The sequence below is a fragment of the Phodopus roborovskii genome, unplaced genomic scaffold, assembly GCF_943737965.1.
Source record: "Phodopus roborovskii unplaced genomic scaffold, PHOROB, whole genome shotgun sequence".
NCBI classification, from domain to species: Eukaryota; Metazoa; Chordata; class Mammalia; order Rodentia; family Cricetidae; genus Phodopus; species Phodopus roborovskii.
In genome coordinates this window covers 20,500,811-20,520,390 of record NW_026125391.1, presented here as the reverse complement: position 1 = coordinate 20,520,390, position 19,580 = coordinate 20,500,811, and the positions used below count along the sequence as shown (strand labels likewise).

The 19,580-nt window shown below is 42.3% G+C and overlaps 1 protein-coding gene across 2 annotated transcripts in view; it reads right to left on the bottom strand.

The window, feature by feature from the left end:
• Positions 1-19,580, bottom strand: part of Plekhh2 (pleckstrin homology, MyTH4 and FERM domain containing H2) — a 91,567-nt gene that overhangs the window by 8,331 nt on the left and 63,656 nt on the right. For both annotated transcript variants that reach the window (XM_051175186.1, XM_051175188.1), the window contains 9 exons: positions 18,890-19,069; positions 16,982-17,090; positions 15,735-15,847; positions 14,922-15,101; positions 13,419-13,516; positions 11,827-12,004; positions 10,898-11,053; positions 8,805-8,902; positions 3,972-4,113 (listed from right to left, as the gene is read on the bottom strand). In XM_051175186.1, the coding sequence (XP_051031143.1) occupies positions 3,972-4,113; positions 8,805-8,902; positions 10,898-11,053; positions 11,827-12,004; positions 13,419-13,516; positions 14,922-15,101; positions 15,735-15,847; positions 16,982-17,090; positions 18,890-19,069 (1,254 nt within the window). The remainder of the gene's footprint in view (positions 1-3,971; positions 4,114-8,804; positions 8,903-10,897; positions 11,054-11,826; positions 12,005-13,418; positions 13,517-14,921; positions 15,102-15,734; positions 15,848-16,981; positions 17,091-18,889; positions 19,070-19,580) is intronic.

The following is a 19,580-nucleotide window of genomic DNA, read 5'->3' as shown; positions in this document are numbered from 1 at the left end:
ACTTATCTGCACATCACTCTCCCGGCTCACCTACCACCTCTGCAAACCTGTATTCAGTTTCCAGTGTAAGTCAGGGGCTACAGTTAGTGTTGAGAGACAGGAAAAGTTGAGCATCGCCCCCATCTTCATTGAGTTTACCATCTGGTAGGGGAGACTGAGGCAAATACTATGAAAAACAATAACATCCCTTGTATAGGGTACCAAAGGACGCTCAAGGAGGAAGACGGTACAGGGAACATTTGGATGATGCCCTACTAGACATATCACTACCCGCAGTACCTCCCAACAAGCAGATGGAGGTTCACCAAGCCCCAGTGGTCTTACACAAAGTGCTCAAGCTCTATTTTAAAGGTTCCCCGCTTTGGTTTAGGAAGTGTAACAACCAGCCTACAGGTTCTGAGGCCGTGAGCTCCCTCTGTGCCTCCTCTTTTCTAATTCATAAGCTCCCGGTGCTGTCTGGACCTTAGCCTAGCTCTGCCCTTCCAGCCTGTGCGCATGTAACTTTCTAGGTTCTTAGACTCCGTGTCTGATTGTTGGTTGAGTACGGCTTTGCTCTTCAGGTCTCATTTCTCTTTGTTACTGGTTTCTAACAAGTCCCACCTTCACTGTCAAGTAACTTCCCTAAAGTCCTCTTAAAAGTTCCCACCCAACCAGACCAAAATCCTTCCCACAGAGTAAGTTGTGCATTGCTTCTGCTATCAACAGGAAGCACTCACAGAGCTACCTACAAAACCTAGAGCAGCTTGTAGCCTCTGAAATGGTAGACAATAGCTACCAACCATAGTAGACCGTTCAAGGTAGCTTTCCTTGTCAGGAGCCTTTTGTGCCTTATTCAAGTTCTCCTTATCTGGTACCTGACATACCATATACCATATCAGTGATTGGAGACAGTCAACTCAGATACTCCCCAACATATCTTTAAGAAGTACATATCCTTAAGAGGTAGATTTAGGGGCTGGAAGGATGACTCAGAGGCTAAGAGCACTGGCTGTTCTTCCGGAACCCAGGTTTGATTTTTAGTACTCACATGGTGGACCACAACCATGTAACTTCATCCCCAGAAGATCTGATGTCCTTTTCTGACCTAGGACATAGCATGCATGTGCTATACCTAGACATAACATACAGGACAAACCTCATACACATAAATACAAATGAAATTTCAAAAAATGGGGATTTATTTTTTCTTAGAAACATTTTTTAGAGACAAAATTAAAAGCAAAGAAGGTAAATGTTAGTGAAGATGAGAGTGATTTTCATGAAGAATTTATGCCCCTGGAAAGGTGACCCTTAGAAAGGCAAGTGGGGTGGGATCTCTCTGATTGTCTAGAAAGTGAGGGTCTCGCCCCCTTCTTTCAGTCTTTCCCATTTGTAGACAAAGAACCCTGAGTGCAGCACACATGCTTTCGTGTTCAGATGAATTTAAAAGACTCTCAAACTCAACGACTATTCTTCCAAGAACAAAACTGCTCACAGGAAAGACGGCTAAGCAGGAGGGACAGGGACAGTGGTGGCCCTGGGGGAGGTCCCAGTCAATGATGCAAAGCAGAGCCAGCCACAAGTAATCATGAGCCACCAAGGTCAGGACTACAATACACATGCATAGAACATCACAGAAACTCCCCATAGGGAGTTTCTGAGCCTCCAAGGAAAGATTCAGAAAGGTTCTCTGGTATAAATAACACCTACATAGGAAGCTAAAGGGCAAGATGGAATTAGCAAGGAACAAGACAGACACCTGGGAGAATCACTAAGATCAGTAAAGTCTAGAAAGCAAGCAGGTGAGGGATTTTGTGCAGACCTGAGCTCCAGGAAGGAAGAGTTAAGGATGTTGAGGGAACTGAAGCAGCAGCCAGTGGTAGATCATGAATGACCCTGGATATGAACGAAGAGGTGACATCTGGTTTTCGTTGTCTCCCTCTCAGGCACTAACACTGTGTAAACAACACTCCATGGACAAGGGACACTGTGCCAACTCCCAGTCTCAGATATACAGAAAATGGCAAATTCTCCTCCCTGTCTCTTTTGGAGTATGACTTGCCACTCAACCACCATCAAACAGTCACACAAAGATAATACATGTAGCTGCATGGTGAGTGGTTTTTGTAGAAGTCTCAGCTGCATCGTAGGCAGGCATACAAGTGATAAGAGGAGCCCTCACCCAAGGTTCTCCCTCAAACTAAGCTAACTGAAGCCATGGGAAACAGGTTAAATGCCTTTTGTTTATCTGCTCAAATTATTTTTGGAGTCTTTTTAATTGTTGTTACTGTGTGATTTTCTGTTTTGTTTGTTTTTACAACAGGATCTCAATAGGTCTCGCACACAGATTGTCCCAGAACTTGCTATGTAGCCCAGATTACCTTGAATCTGTGGTCTTTCTGCCTTTGCCTCTTAAGTGCTAGGGTTATAATTTACAGGCATTCCTCACCATACTCAACTTAAAAGCATTTGCTAGGCAGCAATGGGCAACTGGAAAAATCCTTCCGGTAGCTATGTGAAGGATAACTTTGTATGTGTGTGTGTGTGTGGGGGGAGGGCTATCTGAGCGAGAGGCATTTGGTCAGAAGGTGACTGGACAGCAAAGGATGTGAGGGAGGGTCTTAATGATGTACAGATTAAGATACATGGGATGAGGATAAAATATGGGTTATATATTTTATTCTGGGAGAAGTCACTTACATGAGAAACCAATGACCAACAAGTTCCCGCTTCAAGGACCCATACCCAGGCTGCTCTCTATGACCCGACCAGAACCAAGAGAGCAAGCCTGTCCCAGACCAAATACCACAGGCTCACCTACCCATCAGTGACCACGCCCAAATGGGTGTGGTCAGTGCCATGGATGCAGCTGGGTGGATCTTTCACTACAGGGTCTGAATCACAGGAATGCAAGTCAAAACAGAGCAGCGAGCAGAAGAGCAAGAGTTTAAAGTGAGAAGACAAGGTAATCAGTGGGAAAGGGGAAGAGAATAGGAAAAGGCCATGGGAAATGCTGGAGGGGAACCCTGGAGGGAGGACTTGCTCTAGAGTGGAACCCCCTGTGGGGGGTGGAGGACTAAGAGGGACAGCATGTGATGAAGATATATAATATGGAGAAAGGGGAAGAGAACTAGTATGGGCTGGATTTAAGGAGCCCATTAGACAGACAGGACTACTTCCCAGCCTCTTTCATAGATAGGCAAGACAAGGGGCTTAAATGAAAAGGTCTGTGTAAGTTATGAAAAAATTTCCCAAAGCCAGGAAGGTATGCCCTTCTCAGTCCCCCCAACCCCTCAACTTCTGGGACATGCTGGGACTCTAATAACCTCCAAGACCATGAGGATGACTTCCATGGGTGGCAGAATGGGTAGAAGGATCAAGTCCTCTTGGCTCTATAGAGGCATCAGGATGTACTATTCAGCATGTGAGAATCAAACGTTTTTTTCCTTTTGGGATAGACTTGCTAATGTAGTCCAGGCTGGCCTTCAACACATGGACCTTCCTGCCTCAGTCTCCCAAGTGCTAATATATAGGTACATATTCACCGTGCTCAGAATAAAACAGTCCTGTTTGGTTAAGTCACTATTAATTCGTGTGTATGCTAATTGCTATGACAGGTAAATAAAAGAAAGTGCTCTAGCTCTGTCCAAGGTGCATTCCTATTAGATTGCTGGTTGACATAATGTCTTCAGGACCACCACTCTACACTCAGATTCCTTCCTTTCTTAAATGCAAAGCCTTGAGCAACCCTTTTGAAGTAACCAAGAAATGCATTTCCCTTTATGGAATGTAGTATCTCACCCTATGCCCACAATTGTCAGTGGTCAGAAAATAAAAATGTAGGAATAATGCCTGCGGTTTTAAGTGTCAACTTAACCACAATAAAATGAATTGAAAGACTTGCTGAAGGCATCCTGCCTTGCTGCATTTAACTGAAGAAACGGCATCTGCCTATCTCCTTATGCTATTCTATACAACACGGAGGAAGTTACCTGAGCTAAAAGTGCAGCCATCTCTAAGGCCAGGTCCTTGTTCAGTGGAAAAAGGCCATTTATTATCTGATCATTTGTCTGGTACAGCAACAGCAGTTTCTCTCTGTCAGTCTCTCCACGAGCTTGCATTGAGAAGTATAGTCTGAAAGAAAAGAGAGAGAGAAAATGCCTCATAATATGCTTATTTTTTAAAATTAAAAATCCTACATTTATTGTGTGTACGTGTGTGTGGTGGTGCGGTTGTCCATGTGGCCCACCATGTGTGTGTGGAGGTCAGAGGACAATGTGACAATGTGTAAGAGTTCTCTCCTATATTAGTTCTGGGATCAAACTCAGGTCATCAGGCTTTGTGGCAAGTGCCCTTACCCATTAAGCCATCTCACTATCATCCCCTTAATCCCCAATTCCTTCCACAATAGAGACAGAACCAAGTACAAGCAAGGATTCTGCCACCTTGCCCCAATGCACTCACAAAGGAAGACAGGGAAGATAAATCACAGGATTGCTTCTAACAGCCTGCCACATGATACAAACTGCTTAGAAGTGGAAGAACCCTTCTATTAAATCAAATTTTAAAAATATACTGAAGTACTAAGTCACTGTGGGGGTTTGAGTAAGATTGGCCCCCATAGGCTCCGGTATCTGAATGCTTAGTCATCAGGGAGGGGCACTATTTGAAAGGACTAGAAGGATTAGGAGGTGTGGGCTTGTTAGAGGAAGTGTGTCTCTGGGGGGTGGGCTTACACCAGGCCTATGTGCACTCTCCCTCCCTGCCTCCCTCCCTCCCTCCTTCCCTCTCCACTGCTTTCAGATCAAGATATAGCTCTCAGTTACTTCTCAAGCACAACCCCTGCCTGTAGCCTGTAGCCCCTGAAGCCATAAGCAAGCCCCTAATTTAATGCCTTCTTTTATAAGAGTTGCTTTGATCATGGTGTCTCTTCATAGCAATGGAATAGTGACTAAGACAGCCCTTAAATGAACTGGGAGGAGTAAGTCTCTGAGTGACATTAAATTCACCCCCCCCCCAGGAATGCTGGATACAACAAACTCTTCATTCCAATGAACCGAATAAACCCAATTTTCACCACATAATCTTTTTCAACATCTTGGGCATGCTAAATAGGAAATTAGGGTTTCAATTACAAAAAACAACTCTAATTAACATCAAATGTCAGAGGAGGCTTTTCATTAGATGTCAAGGAGATAGTATTTGTACATTCAGGTCTGTTTTGACTTTATTTTTGCGTGGGCCGGGGAGGGGTGGTGGTGTCACATTCAAATGAATTTTTTTCTTTTCTTTTCTTTCTTTTTTTTTTTTTTTCAAGACAGTTTCTCTGCATTGCTTTGGAGCCTGCCCTGGAACTCGCTCTGTAGACAAGGCTGACCTTGAACTCAGAGAAAGGGACTAATGCATTTTCCAGCATGCCTACAAGGTTCAGCCTGGGAAAGAAAAGCGAAATGCTTTAAGGAAGCAGGGAATATAATCCTGAACCTGCAATAGACCTGGAATACTGCCTGTAGGAGGGCAGGCTCAGACTCCTAGGCTCCGGAAGAACAAGAAAATATTGCAGAGATGACCAAGAAGAGTCTCCAAATCAAAGCGGGAAGCCCAGCCAGGCATGGTGGTGCACACCTGTCATCATACTCAGTAGACATGTGAGTTCAAGGTCAGCCTAGGCTATATGCTGAGATCCTATCTTTGAGAAAAAGGTCTTGATTGTGGAGCCTTTAGAAAGTGAGGATCACTAGAAGAAATAGGATAAGCTAGATGACCTAAAACCCTTTTTGACTTAGGAGTCAATGGATGCAGGTGCTCTTATAGCCAGCTAACTGGAAATGGGAAAGTTAAACTATGTTCCAGAAAACAGCAACTACAAAGTGTTACCAAAAATAATCTTGGATTTCAAGTAGGGGGAGGAAGAGTGTTCACTGCAGGAAGGATCGTGCCAGTTTGCTCTGTTAAAAACCACACCTTGACTTTTGCAATCTCAAGCATATAGCAAGAAACCAAATAAAACGAGAACCTTTCTATGTAAATTAGGATTGAAATGCTGGTTTCCAAGTGATCATGTCTGAGAGCGTGTTCAAAGCCCATTAATTAGACCCCTGACCCCTGAGTCAAAATAATTAAAATTCCATAACTTGATAAATATAAATTTTAGATTTCATGATGAAGGAAAATCGGTATTTCAGGCCTTACAAAGCAAGTTGGCAGAGGAAGAATCAGATCTCTGGCGGCATGACAGGTCACAGCTAGTTTCTCTCCCGATTGTGTCACTGGGAATTAGGGGTCATGGTCTAAGTTATTTATAAACATATGCAAAGTATTTAGAAGCAGTGTCCTTTCTCATAGCCATGGTTCTGGGCTTTTTGGACTGTGTAAACACTAACTCTCTTATCTTGATTGAGTTGTTTATTGTTGTTCAGACAAGGTAGTTTCATCATGCTTCTCTCTCTCTCTCTCTTCTAGATATTTAAGGCCACAAAGGCATTCTTCTTTATTTTTAATGATTTATTTATCATGTATACAGTGTTCTGCCTGCATGTATGCCTGCAAGCCAGAAGAAGGCACCAGATCTGATTATAGATGGCTCTAAGCCACTATGTGTTTGCTGGGAATTGAACTCAGGTCCTCTGGAAGAACGGCTAGTGCTCTTAACCACTGAGCCAACTCTCCAGACCTCTAAAGGCATTATTCTTACCTGTAGGTCTTTCAAATCACCTTTGTCCATTTCACCCAAATTTAATTTTGGTTCCATCCACAACCACTGTAACCACAACTGGTATGTGCTAATCAACCATAAGGTACTAATTGTTAAGAATTGTCTTAGAAGTGGTGGTCTTTCCACTTTGTTTCAACAAAATCAAACTGAATCTTGACCTAACCATAAAGAGGTTAGGGGACAGCAAAATGAGAACCTTCAGATCAGTACTTCTCAGGCTTTAGGGGTGTATGATTATCCAGAGTGCTGCTAAAACAGACATCTTTGGCAGTCCCATCTAACCGGTCACCAACAAGCCAGAGATGAAGGCTATCATCAACAGAAACATCAGTAGATCTATTGTGATACGACTTAAAGAACCCCTAAAGTCTCAATTCACCACAGCAAATCCTCAGGGTACATGTCCTATTCCCAGGAATAAGTCATTTATCAGCCTGTGCCATGTATGGGGTGGACAGATGATGTCATCAGCTTGTGCTGTGTAGGAGCTGCTGGACAGATGAAATCTGGGGATCCACACAAGGGTGGAATCACATTACACCCTCAAAGTGGAGAGAATAGCTACTTGCAAGATGAAGGCCTCTAGGTCAAGGACAGCCCAGAAAAGCACTGTCTTACACAATACTGTGATGGTTAATCTTATTTGTCAACACACTTGGAAGGAAACCCTCGATGGAGGAACTGCCTCCATCAAATTGGTCATGAGCATGGCTGTGGGGCATTTTTCTCCTGAATAAAGAGGCTCCAACAGATGACAACTAGCATTGGTTCATATAAAAGGGGTCTGGTGGCACACGTGTCTTTAATCCTAGTACTTGGAGGCAGAGGCAGGCAGACCTCTGTGAGTTTGAGGCCTGCCTAGTCTACAGAGTAAGTTCCAGACAGCCAGAACTGTTACACAAAGAAACCCTGTCTGGACAAACAACAAAATAAGGGGGTGGGGGTGGGGTGGGGAACAGGAATCTGTTCAAGCAGAAGGTGGCCCGCCCTGGTGGCTGTGTGTGTAAAGTACAGCCTAAAATATGATTCATCACCTTAATCCAACCATTTTCTTATCAATGAAGACATAAGCCCTCTTGTCTTTTTGTTTTTGTTTTTCACTATTCCAAAAATATGGAAAGAAACCGGGCCACTCCGGGTATTTCTGTAGGGTAAATTATTAAAAAGAAATATTGAACTAGATGAAAGGCTGTCATGGTCTTTTTATATTGTACACTGCCTTCACTTCCCACATTCCAGTGCTAAGTCTCTGACGCTTCCAAAGGCAATTCTGAAAGAATTCAACACTACGCCAGTAATTCCACCAGGTTTCTTGGCCTGACATTTTATAGATTAATTTATGAGCTATGAGTCTAAAAACGAAAAAGAAAAAAAAAAAAACTAGAAAAGCATAATTTTTGGATGAACCTTTAATGTGAAGTGGTCCAGTTCAAAGCCACCTTCTGCTAAAACAGGTTAAAAAAAGGTATTTGGGAAAGAATGAAAATTGGGTTTTTGACAATGTGCCAAAGATTGTTATAATTTTATCTATTGAGAAGGCTCATACTACAGCCCCACTGGCCATTTCCATGTTAGTCTTTTTCCATGGGCGCTAACCACTCCTTCGGAGACAGTTTGTAAAATTCCTACTCTCAGCCCCTTTCTGCACTTAGCCTTAGTAACACCATGTCAAAAAAAGCCTCCAGAAGGCTCCAGCCTAGGTCGGGCTCATGCTACATGCTTTCATGGAGCTTTGCTAGCTTAATGTGTAATGATTTATTTATTAGAGTGAATAAGTGCGGAGGCACTGACATCTTACCTAATTTAGAAATTGCAAAAATAGGAGACCTGCTCTGTTCCTATCATCGCTTTACCCTGATCATCTATCTAAGCGAACAGCTTACAGCTGAAGGGACAGATGGACGCAGGTGGAGGACAGAAGGAGACAGAACTCAGAGAGAGAGAGAGAATGAGAAACAAAGCCTCATGTGGTAGGATCTCCCAGAACACAGCTATTATTTATGGAATGTAGGCACTTCCAAGGCCAGAGACTAGGAAACCAGACTGAAGGCCCATGGTTTGGACACAGCTGTACACTCTGGCTCTGGCATGCAGCTCCAGTATTCCACACCTGTTTTTGTAAGTCAGACGGACGGTTCTTGTGCCCTCACATTTCCCGGGTTGCTGTTCTTTGGACGCCTGTTCCCATTTAGAAATAATGTCACAGATCTAAGGAAGGAAACAGAAAGCTCATCGACATTTTAAAAAGACAAGAGTGTCTGTGAGTTCAAACAAACAAACCAAACTCACTGGAGCCTTCTGGTTTTAGCTCCCACAGAGCTCTGCTCTTAGGATTTAATGATACATTGTTTTTTCAGTCCACTTGTCAAACTGGACACACATGAACTTTGGACTGTGGCCATGCAGTTTTCTTCAGAAAGGAATCTTAATGGAAGATTGCATGGGTCCAGGGATTTTTTTTTTTCATTTTCATGATTTGGTCACTGGAAAAGCATTATTTTCCACCTTGTAAATTTATCAAATTGGAACAACAAGGTATCCCAAAGAAGCCTGAGACAAGACAAAGGGGTGTTTTCCTTTTGACATGGCTGCTTGGTGTAGCCAAGACCTTTTCTCCCTTTATTTCCTCACTTGCAAAATAAGTGGATTGTGTCTCTAAGGTCCCTACAGTTCAATAATTATATTTTGTTGCCATCATTCCATGAAAACTTTGTGTTTTTTTTGTTGTTGTTGTTTGTTTTTTGTTTCTTAAACCATGAGCTAGAAAAGATGTTTTAAAATACCCTTTCTTTATTTTCATTGGTTCGTTTCCTACCCAACTACAGCTCAGTTCTCCCCCAAGGACCAGTTCTGAAATTTCCCTCGGTGCAAAGGGTCACAGCCCTCTTAAAACATTTGTCACCTTCAACTGTACTCTAAGATGATCGTACACAAATCTGCTCTTTCCTAAGCAAACTGAAGTTCTCTGTGAGGAAGCCTTATCCGTCTCTCTAGACCAGAACTCCATTTAGTCCTCGGGGTCCCGGGATGAAGGAAGGCAGCAGCCATGGGGCTTCCAGTTCATTCTTTTCTGTTGGCTTGTTATTTATCTGTGTGTGCATGCGTGTATGTGTGTCCCTGTGTGTGTGTCTATGTGCATATGTGTATGTGTGTATGGGTGTGTGTGCGTGCACATGTGTATCTGTGTGTGCAAGTGTGTGTGTGCATGTGTGTGTGCGCATGTGTGTATGTGTGCGCATGTGTGCTTGTGTGTCCCTATGTGTGTCTATGTGCATATGTGTGCGTGTGTGTGCATGTGTATGTGTGTGCATGCATGTGTGCTTGTGTGTTCCTCTGTGTGTGTCTATGTGCATATGTGTATGTGTGTATGGGTGTGTGTGTGTGCACATGTGTATCTGTGTGTGCAAGTGTGTGTGTGCATGTGTGTGTGCGCATGTGTGTATGTGTGCGCATGTGTGCTTGTGTGTCCCTGTGTGTGTGTGTGTCTATGTGCATATGTGTGCGTGTGTGTGCATGTGTATGCGTGTGCATGCATGTGTGCTTGTGTGTTCCTCTGTGTGTGTCTATGTGCGTGTGTGTGTGTATACGTGTGTGTGCATGCGCATGTGTATCTCTGTGTGCGCACGTGTGTGTATGCATGTGTACATGTGTGTGCATGGGCCTGTGTGTGTGTACACGTGTGTCTATGTGTGCATGTATGTGTGTGTGTCTGTGTATGTATGTGTGTGTGCATGTGTCTGTGCATATGTATACGTGTGTGTGTGTATGCATGCATGGAGGTTAAAGGTCATCTTGTGGAAATCAATTCTTTCCTTCCACCATGTGGGTTCCAGGGATCCAACTCAGACTTAGCAGGCAGCAAGCACCTTCACCCACTAAGCCATTTGCCGGCCCACCATTCTTAGTGCCCTAATATTTAGGGTATCATTACAATTATCACTCCTTTCCCTCTGTTAACACAGTTTGTGTATACTCTGGTTGCATACTAAGAATTCTATGTGCCCCCCCCCCAAAAAAGGAAGGAATAATTAAAAAAAAAAAAAAGCAATGCTTCACCAAAATTTGACAATTTTAAAAAACAGTGCTGATTGGGTTTGTTACATTTTTTGGGAAACTCCTGACCTAAATGTGCACAGACCAGTGAGTCTTTTGCTATTTTTGTTGTTTTGTTCAGTTTGGCTCCTTTGAAGAATGAGATTTCACCTTGATATTTCCCTGAAGACAATGCTCAAGGTCTCTGCCAGAAGGGTCATCGGTGAACAATGCAAACCCAGACTGTGCCGGCTTCCTCATTCCTGTGTCCTGGTTTAAGGTATTCAAAAATTCTTCCACCGTGGTGGATGCATCGAACCCAACTACCTAGACAAAGACAGCAAGACGGTTCTCTTAATGAAAAACACACACATTGAAAAGGTCTCAGGGGAAACGGGGTGCATTTGATGCATGACTAATGGTAGTGTGTTTCTCCAAGTGCTTTAACTTTTTTGTTTGTGTTTTTGGTTTTTTGTTTTGTTTTGTTTTTGAGACAGGGCTTCTCTCTGTAGCTTTGGAACCTGTCCTGGAACTCACTCTGTAGATCAGGCTGGCCTCGAACTCACAGAGATCTTCCTGCTTCTGCCTCCTGAGTGCTGGGACTAAGGTATCTGCCACCATCACCTGGCTTAACTTTTTATCCAGCACTCTGCTAGAGAAAATAAAGGAGACTTTGGTAGTCAGCTTGTTATAAGAATCTGGAAATTTCCATTTCAGCCAACAGACAGACGGGAATTCAAAACAGAAGGTCACTTGACAGTTTAGATGTCATGTGGAGATTACAATTAGGCTTATCCATTAGAAGTAAGCTAAGAAATATAGTACAGTATGCAATCAATATGCATACAAGTGAAAATGCATTCATTTTAATAAATGAACATCTCTATGTATTTGATGTTTATTCTTTAAAAAAAAAAAAAACATTTATTTGGTGTGTGGGGGGCATGTGTCATGCCGAGTGTGTGGAGGTCAGAGGGCAACTTTTGAGTGTGGGTTCTACTAATTGAACTCAAGATGAAAGGCTTATGAGCACAAAGAGTTCAATGTGGGTTTGCTTTTCTTGTCTCAGAGATCTGGTCTCTGCAGGCCAGCAAACCCACCTGATAGATCCCATTCATGAAGTGCACGGGTATGCTGAAGGGCAGGGAATGATGGTATGGGTTCCGAAGGAGGGTTGAAAGGATCTCCATCCTTGAGGGTCTGGCCTCGCGATCTCCGTTCTGTTGTGTTCTTTCCACACATCGCTGGCAGTAAATGGCATATTTCCCAAATTCTGTCCTGTATTGCAAAACTTAAGATAAAAATCTAAGGATAAACTTAATTAAGACAATCTAACATGTATGATTTTCACAGTAATATCAAACTGCTGGAATGTTATGGGACTCCAGTTTCTTTAATTTTGCAATAAATTCAAAAATCCTATGAAGTTTTAAAAATATATTCTTGCATTGCTATAATCACAACCTGATTTAAAATTACCAGTAATTATACAGTCAATATATAATTACTATGCTAACAAATTGGATGCATAAAGAATAATACACTATAACAAAACTACAGGGCAGATAACTCCAAATTGACCCCAAGGCCTCAGGCATAATAGGCAAACACTCTACCTAAGTCACACCCCTAAGTTTCCCAGAACCCTCTTCTGAAGATCATGCACATTACTTCACTGTTGAACAAGGTAAGAAAATGCTTTCAAACAAAAAGCATATCCTATAAACAATATACTAAGCAAACTACCCAAGTACATAATTATATAAGTGGGATGGAGATTTTTAATCTCCCCTCACATACAGCTTAAGATTAAACACAAATACGTATTTTAGCTTGAGTTTAGAAGATAACATTTCTAAGTTCATTTATTTATACTTGATTTCTACATTCAGTGGTATCACCCTTTGTCAGGAGATCCTTAGTCACTGTCATCTCTATCTAGACTGTATAATGGACTGTGGGGTATTTTCCTATTGTCCCAACCTGCTTTTTGTTTCCTTGTATATGTTTGTTTGTGCTAGTCACAAGGTCTAGCTAGAACCCCAACACGAACCTCTTGGGATGGGGTATGCTTCAGGAGGTTGAGGGCTTACCAAACTTTCACAAGGCCCTGGGTTTGAGGCCCAACACTACCAATCAAGGAAACAAAAACACCTAACATAAACATGCTGGCAACATGAACCCGGAAATGCCTTGGCCAACAGCCTTAGGCCTCAGTCTAAAAAGACCGTTCTGATAATTTGATATTAAATATCAAATTTAATACAATTTTAAATTTGTACACAATTTGAATACAATTTTAAAACAAAGGAAAACTACGGGGGAAGGCTTCCACAAAAAGAATCCAATGTGGATAAAAGCAATGAAAGGGGAAACTAAGAAAGCAAAATAATTGTGTTGCTTTTACTAGTGAATACTAAGTCATTCATACTTGCAATGAACACAGTCTTTTCATTTAAAAATATTCTTTAGCAGACCATCACATTTTCACAGCAATCTTGCACAAGATATTTAACATAACAAAGGGAACATTTTCCAGGCTCTACATAAATGATAATGTAATGCCTCCTGTCTCAATATTTGGGTTTGCACATTCTTTTGAGAATATACCTGGCAGGTTATTAAATACTTATAGTTTATCGTAGACTTGTGAGGCCACATAAATGGTTCAGCTGGCTAGTGTTCTGCACACCTGGAGTCTGCATTCCTTTTTAGATGGAGCTGGAGGAGCCACAGGAAAGGGTGGTGGGGGAGGAAGAGCCCAACGCAGAGCGCCAACAGTTGCCAGCCCTGGGTAAGGAGAAGTAGCACTCATCAGAAACCATGATAGACACATCAGAGCAGCGTGTCTGCCAGAGGGGAGGAGAGAAAAGAGCAGCTTGCCTCTTCTCATATACACAACCTCTTCAGCGCCTGTACTCTCAAAGTGTAACAGTCCAACATATCCATGACCCACCTATTTATACCTACTGTCTTTGGCTTCAGGCGCAACACTTCCTAATAGATTCAGCAGCTCTTTTTGACATCACATGCAAAGATTAGGGACTCAGTTTCCTTTTGTTCCTTTATGTCTTTACTAAGCCATTGAAACATAACTGAAAAAGGCAGGCTATAAAGCAGTAAAAATAAAAAACCATCTACTCAAAACCTCACCAGTTCACTGTACATACAAACACAAGGGCAAAGTATAAAATATCAACAGAGATTGAGTGAGGTACCAGGGTCATATGTGGTTCCCCACTCCACTGGCTTTTATTCGTCCTTTTCTATGAATTTTTCCTCATTAAGCAAATATAACATCAATCATTTTTAAAATCTTACTTTAAAAAGGTGGAAAAGGATAGGTCTTGTCCTTGAGAAGCCTAATCTAGTAGAAGTTTATATAAACACACGGCAAACTATAATAAAACATAGTATCATGGATTAATTTTTTTTTTTTATATAACATGGACTTAATGGTTAGGGGCACCAAGGAAAGATTTGCTGGCAAGATACAGTTTGGCTGGGGCGGATTGTTAAGTCTAACACTGGAAAGGAGGAAAGGAACCTAAGACAGGCATGCCAGATACACAAAGAAGAGCACTGAAAGACACCATGTGTTTGCAAAACTGGGGGGAGGGGCGCAGGAGAGAGGGAGCAGTGGGGGGGGAGGGCATAGGAGGGAGGGTGTGGACAGGGGAGGGGGCAGGGGTTGCTCATTCACTGTTGAACTGTGAGAGTTCGTTTATTCACTGCCAAGGACCATGTACAGAGAAGCTCCTGGAGTCAGATTCTGTACTTCAGCTTCCAAATCCATCACAGGCGGTGGTGAGCTGCCTGCTGCAGGTGCCAGGCATTGAGTTCTGGTCCTCTGCAAGAGCAGTATAGACTCCTAACTACCAAGCCATCTCTCCACTAAGTTTTTGAAGCATGGTTAGTGACATGGGAGAAGTGTTTATAGTTTATGGTTTTAGAAGGTAATATGCACACTGCAACTCTGGTGTGAAAAAACAGTGGTAGTGTATGAATCTATACACTTATGCACTTTATACAAGCATATGATAGACAAGTAAGCCAAAAGGATATACATCAAAATATCAGTAGCCATTTTCCTTTCGTACTATTTGTATTTTTTCAAATGTCTACACTGAATGTGTATCATTCTTACTGACAGCAGATGTCATTTTAAATCACATGTACATGCATAGATATATACCTGCAAAGGCCCTGGCTGGTTCTGCGGCTGTCTTCGCCTTGTCTGTTTAATAAGCTGACAGCAAATCTCATTCTGTAGCTCAGGATGTGTCAGGCAAACCTGCAAAGCACTCTGAGCAAGAGAGATATGGTAGTCGATGGCGGGGGAGTCAACCGCGGCGTTTATAAAAAGCTGGCAGGTCTGAATGGAAAAGAAAACACTTGAGGTAAGAAATGATCAGGTTTGTTTTGCACAATTCATAGCCATTCTATCTTTCAGCAGTAGTTTTTGTTTAAAATAATTGGGGAAAAAGTATTGTGATAACTCCAATCAAGAGAAATACAGAGCAGCTAATATAATAGCTGACCAAGCAGATCTCAGAGCAAGAGGACTTTGCCAAAGACAAAGAGGGTCATTTTATAATGGTAAAGGGTCACTTCATCCAGAAGACTTGATGATTACACTATGTTCTCTAATTACAGAGCTTTAAAACACATGTGTGCCTCACCCAGGCAGTCATTCATTTTAGCCATCGCATTTTCATCTCTGAAGTTCAACTTGGTTCTGTTAAACACTTTCCATTGTCCTCCTTAAAATGCCCAAGTTTTCCTTTGCCACACAAAGCACAGTAGGCTCCTGATAAAGCACCATCCTATATGTTCTTCAAAAGACAGTGAGGCTGGGGGATATAGCTCAATGGCAGAGCTCTTATTTTCTGCAGCATCATCATCACCGTCATCATCATCATCCCAGCTTGGATTTTCTTAGAGTCAAACTCTATGACACAAATGATTACATTTAATTAATTGATTTGCCAACATGTCACAATTTTACCTTAAATAACTTAATGGCCTCCGTCTGCAGAGCTTCTGAAGGCAGCGTGGTCAGAGGGGACAGGATCCCTTCTTTGCTGTGACACAGCATGGGATGTCTCCATATCTGGGAGGCTGAATACAGAGAAAGACGATTCATTTCCTTGGTTCCCATTAGCCTGACCCTTTTAGTGATGCTAATTTATCAAACAGCCCCAGGCCCCTGCAGTTCTCATGTTTCTGTTCTAGAGGACGTGAATGCAGAAGTGTTACATCCAAACTGACTAGGCTGTCACAATTCTAAATGGCATCATGTTGCTTATATACGACAATAAGCAGTGACCTGGGTAGCAAAGTCATTAACAACAAGGATCTTGGGAGAAAGATCTAGAGAGATCTTGAGAGAAGCCAAATAGAAGGAGATATTAAGACCAGGAGGAACATGAAGTCATTCCTGAAATCAATATTTATTAAACTGCTCCTCTATGGCTGGGCATGGAGCTCAGGGGCAGAGCACTTGCTGAGAGCGCTCTATCCTATCACTGCCTAAACATAAGTGTGGTGTGGTCTCTGTTCCTAAAACACACAACAGAATCCAGTCTAGATAGAAAACCTCTGATGGCTAAGCCTGACCCTCAGAGGGACAAGGTTTAGAAATGGGCCTCTAGGTGTGTCTGCGAGGCTTTTCCAGATGGCTTAACAGAGAACAGAAGACCCACCCTGAATACTGGGCCTCACTATTCCACAGGCCAGGGTCCTGGAGTGAATGAAAAGGAGAAAGTAAGTGCTGTGATTGACCACCTCATACTCCTGCCCACGTGCCTTCCCACCACAGCCGACTGTACCCCCTTAAACAGCAGGCAGGCCCAAATGAACTCTTCCTGCTGTAACTTCCTACTTGATTTCTTTAACTGCTTGTCAAGCATTAGATCACAGCAATACGAAAGGTAATAAGACACTGTAGTTTTAAGACAAATGGATTGGCTAAGAGATGGTCTAAGGCTAACCAGTACATCATTATGTTAGTGAGAGATGCCAAGAGCGGGGCAACCCCGGCAAAGGGAGCAATGTGAGCAGAGGCAAAGTTGTGAGAGGACATGAAGGATGCTGATGATTCTGGAGCCTAAGGATTTCGGTCCATTCATTACAAGCAAAGCCAGCAGGGAAGCAGGCATGCAACAAGAGGAAGCCACAAAGCGAAAACCACATTAGGTCAAGGGGTTGGGGACCCACTTCATGTACGCCAAGCCTAGGTGCTTAGGAACTTACAGGGTTCCCCCTCTATATTTAGCAGTTTGCAAACCAGCTGTTCAAATTCGGATCCAACATTTACATTGTTACTTCCAGCAGCAACGGTGAGATGATAAAGCCAGGTGTCCTTCAAAAAGAGAGCATGATAATGGAAATGTTAGCCAAGATGACCTTTGGACTTTTCCAGAAGGAACAGCGTGCAAAAACAGTAAAAACAAAACAACAAAAACTTGAGACAGAAAAGAAACCACTTTCTTTAATTTTTGATTTGTACTTTTAGCTTGTGCATGCGTGTGCAGAGGGTGCATACATGTGGAAGTCAGAGGACAACTTGAGGGAGTTTGGTTCTTTCTACCATGTGGGTCCAGGGATCGAACTCAGGTCCCCAAGCTTGCTGGCAAGCCTCTGAGGAGGGCTTACTCTCTTGAGCCATGCTCAAGCTATGCTTCACTTTTACCATATTCTACACATGCTTCTAAGAAAAGCAAGATAAAATTAAGGCCCATAATACATGTTAAGAGTCTGGAATACATACAGATACCTACCTAAAATACTTTTAAGATGTATAGTTCTTGTATCCTAGGAAATACAATGAGGTCTATCTAATTTAAAATTTTATTGACAAAGTAATACATACAGAATACTGAAGAAATTAAAAAATTAGTGAAGAAAGTTATACCCAATAGTTCAACTTCCTTTTTCCATCTGTAGAAATAGATGTGCATACTGGGTTTTTGTTTGTTTATTTCTTTATTTTTGGTTTTGGTTTTTCAAGACAGGGTTTCTTTGTGTAGGCCTAGAACTTGCTCTGCAGACCAGTCTGGCCTTGAACTCAGAGATCTGCCTGACTCTGCTCCCAAGCACTGGATCAAAGTTGTGCACCATCACTGCCTAGCTTATAGACTGAAGTTTTTACAAGTTGATATTATACTTAAAACAGTGTTCTAGTTTCGGCATTTTACTAATACTCAGTGTGAAATTTTCAGATAATAGATTTTGCCCAATCTAACACTTATTAGTTAAAAAGAGCTTTTGTTACATTTTCTATTTTTAAAAATACTTCGGGCAGGGCATTGGTAGTGCAAGCCTTTCGTTCCAGCACTCGGAAGGCACTCAGGAGGCAGATGTAGGCGGATCTCTGTGAGTTCAAGACCAGCCTGGTCTACAGAGCTAGTTCCAGGACAGGTTCCAAAAGCAACAGAGAAACCCTGTCTCGAAAAACCAAAATAAAAAAAATATTTGAGATAAAATTATTTTAAAAATAATATAACCAATTAATTTGTGATTATTTCTCAGTATATATTTCTTTTAAAGAAAATTCTGGGATCAGACCCAAAGCCTTGCACATGCGTGGTGAACAGTTTATTGCCAAGCTGTATCTCCATCCTCCTTAGTGTACAATCTTTAAACATAATTAGGGATCATAATGAAGGCAGGGACTCCAGGAAACCCATCAAGTAGAAAATGCAGGAGCTTCCCAGAGTGCTCTTGGGCCTTCACGCTCCCTCCAGTACCACGTGATAGCTTCCTCCTCAGGTAAACTTACAAAAAGTTTTAAATCTTTGACAAGTTGAAAATTTGTCATCTTTTCCATTTTCCATCTCACTCTCTGGAAGAGCAGTCAGTGCTCTTAACCACTAAGCCCCGTCTCCAGCCCCAAGGGTCACACTTCTTAAACATAAGGTCCTTTTGTCCCCCACTGTCACCGCCATTAATTTCTATCATGACACAACTTCTGTCAACAGATTGAAGACTGGCATGAAATTTATTTCCAGAGTATTTCATGAAACAGAAATTGAAGGGCTTTTTTTCCTCCCCCCCCCCCCACAAAATCTGTTCTTATTTCTAGAAGGTTGGCTCGAAATCCTCAGTACTCCAAGTAGAAAGTGTGAATCATTTTAGACCAACCCAAAAGACTTTGACTACCTTTTCATGCTTGGATCCAATCAGCAGGTACGTCGGGCCTTGGTCTTTGGGGTGGATCACGATGGTGTAATGAGTGGATAACAGACAGCGTCCACTAGCTTCATAATCTTCATCTGAGTCACAGGACCTGTCCACCTCCTCCACCTTTGCTTCCCAGAGCTTGATCTGACCTAGAGGGAACTGAAGCAAAGGTTAGCAGTGGTAAGGAAGGCACGGCAGGAATGCTCAGTCTTTCCCTACTAGAAGCTACCATGGTCCTCGTCCTTTTTACTTTTAAAAGGCACAATTAAAAAAAAAAAAAAATTGAAGGTCTCATTGAAATCTGATTCTCCACTTTGTTACAAACAGAATAGTAGCAAGCAGAAACCCCAATGGTGACACAACACAAGCATGGACACTTAACATTTGAGGAGAAAAATAACGAGGATGGGTGTGTCAGGTTATTCAGCCAGACTCAGACAGCATGGTAATACTTCAACAAAAATACCCAGAGGATTCAGTGTTCCTCGCAGAACTGATGAGCAGTTTGGTTAAGCTAGTGGATCAAAATGTAAAGTGTAGACCTGGGCTCCATACTGTTTACAGAAATAATAACTAGGTGGCTGATGAAGGCCACCTCAGATCCCCATAAGTGTCTATTCTCAGACTATTTATCAGTGTATAACACATCCCTGGGATAAACAGCTGTTCT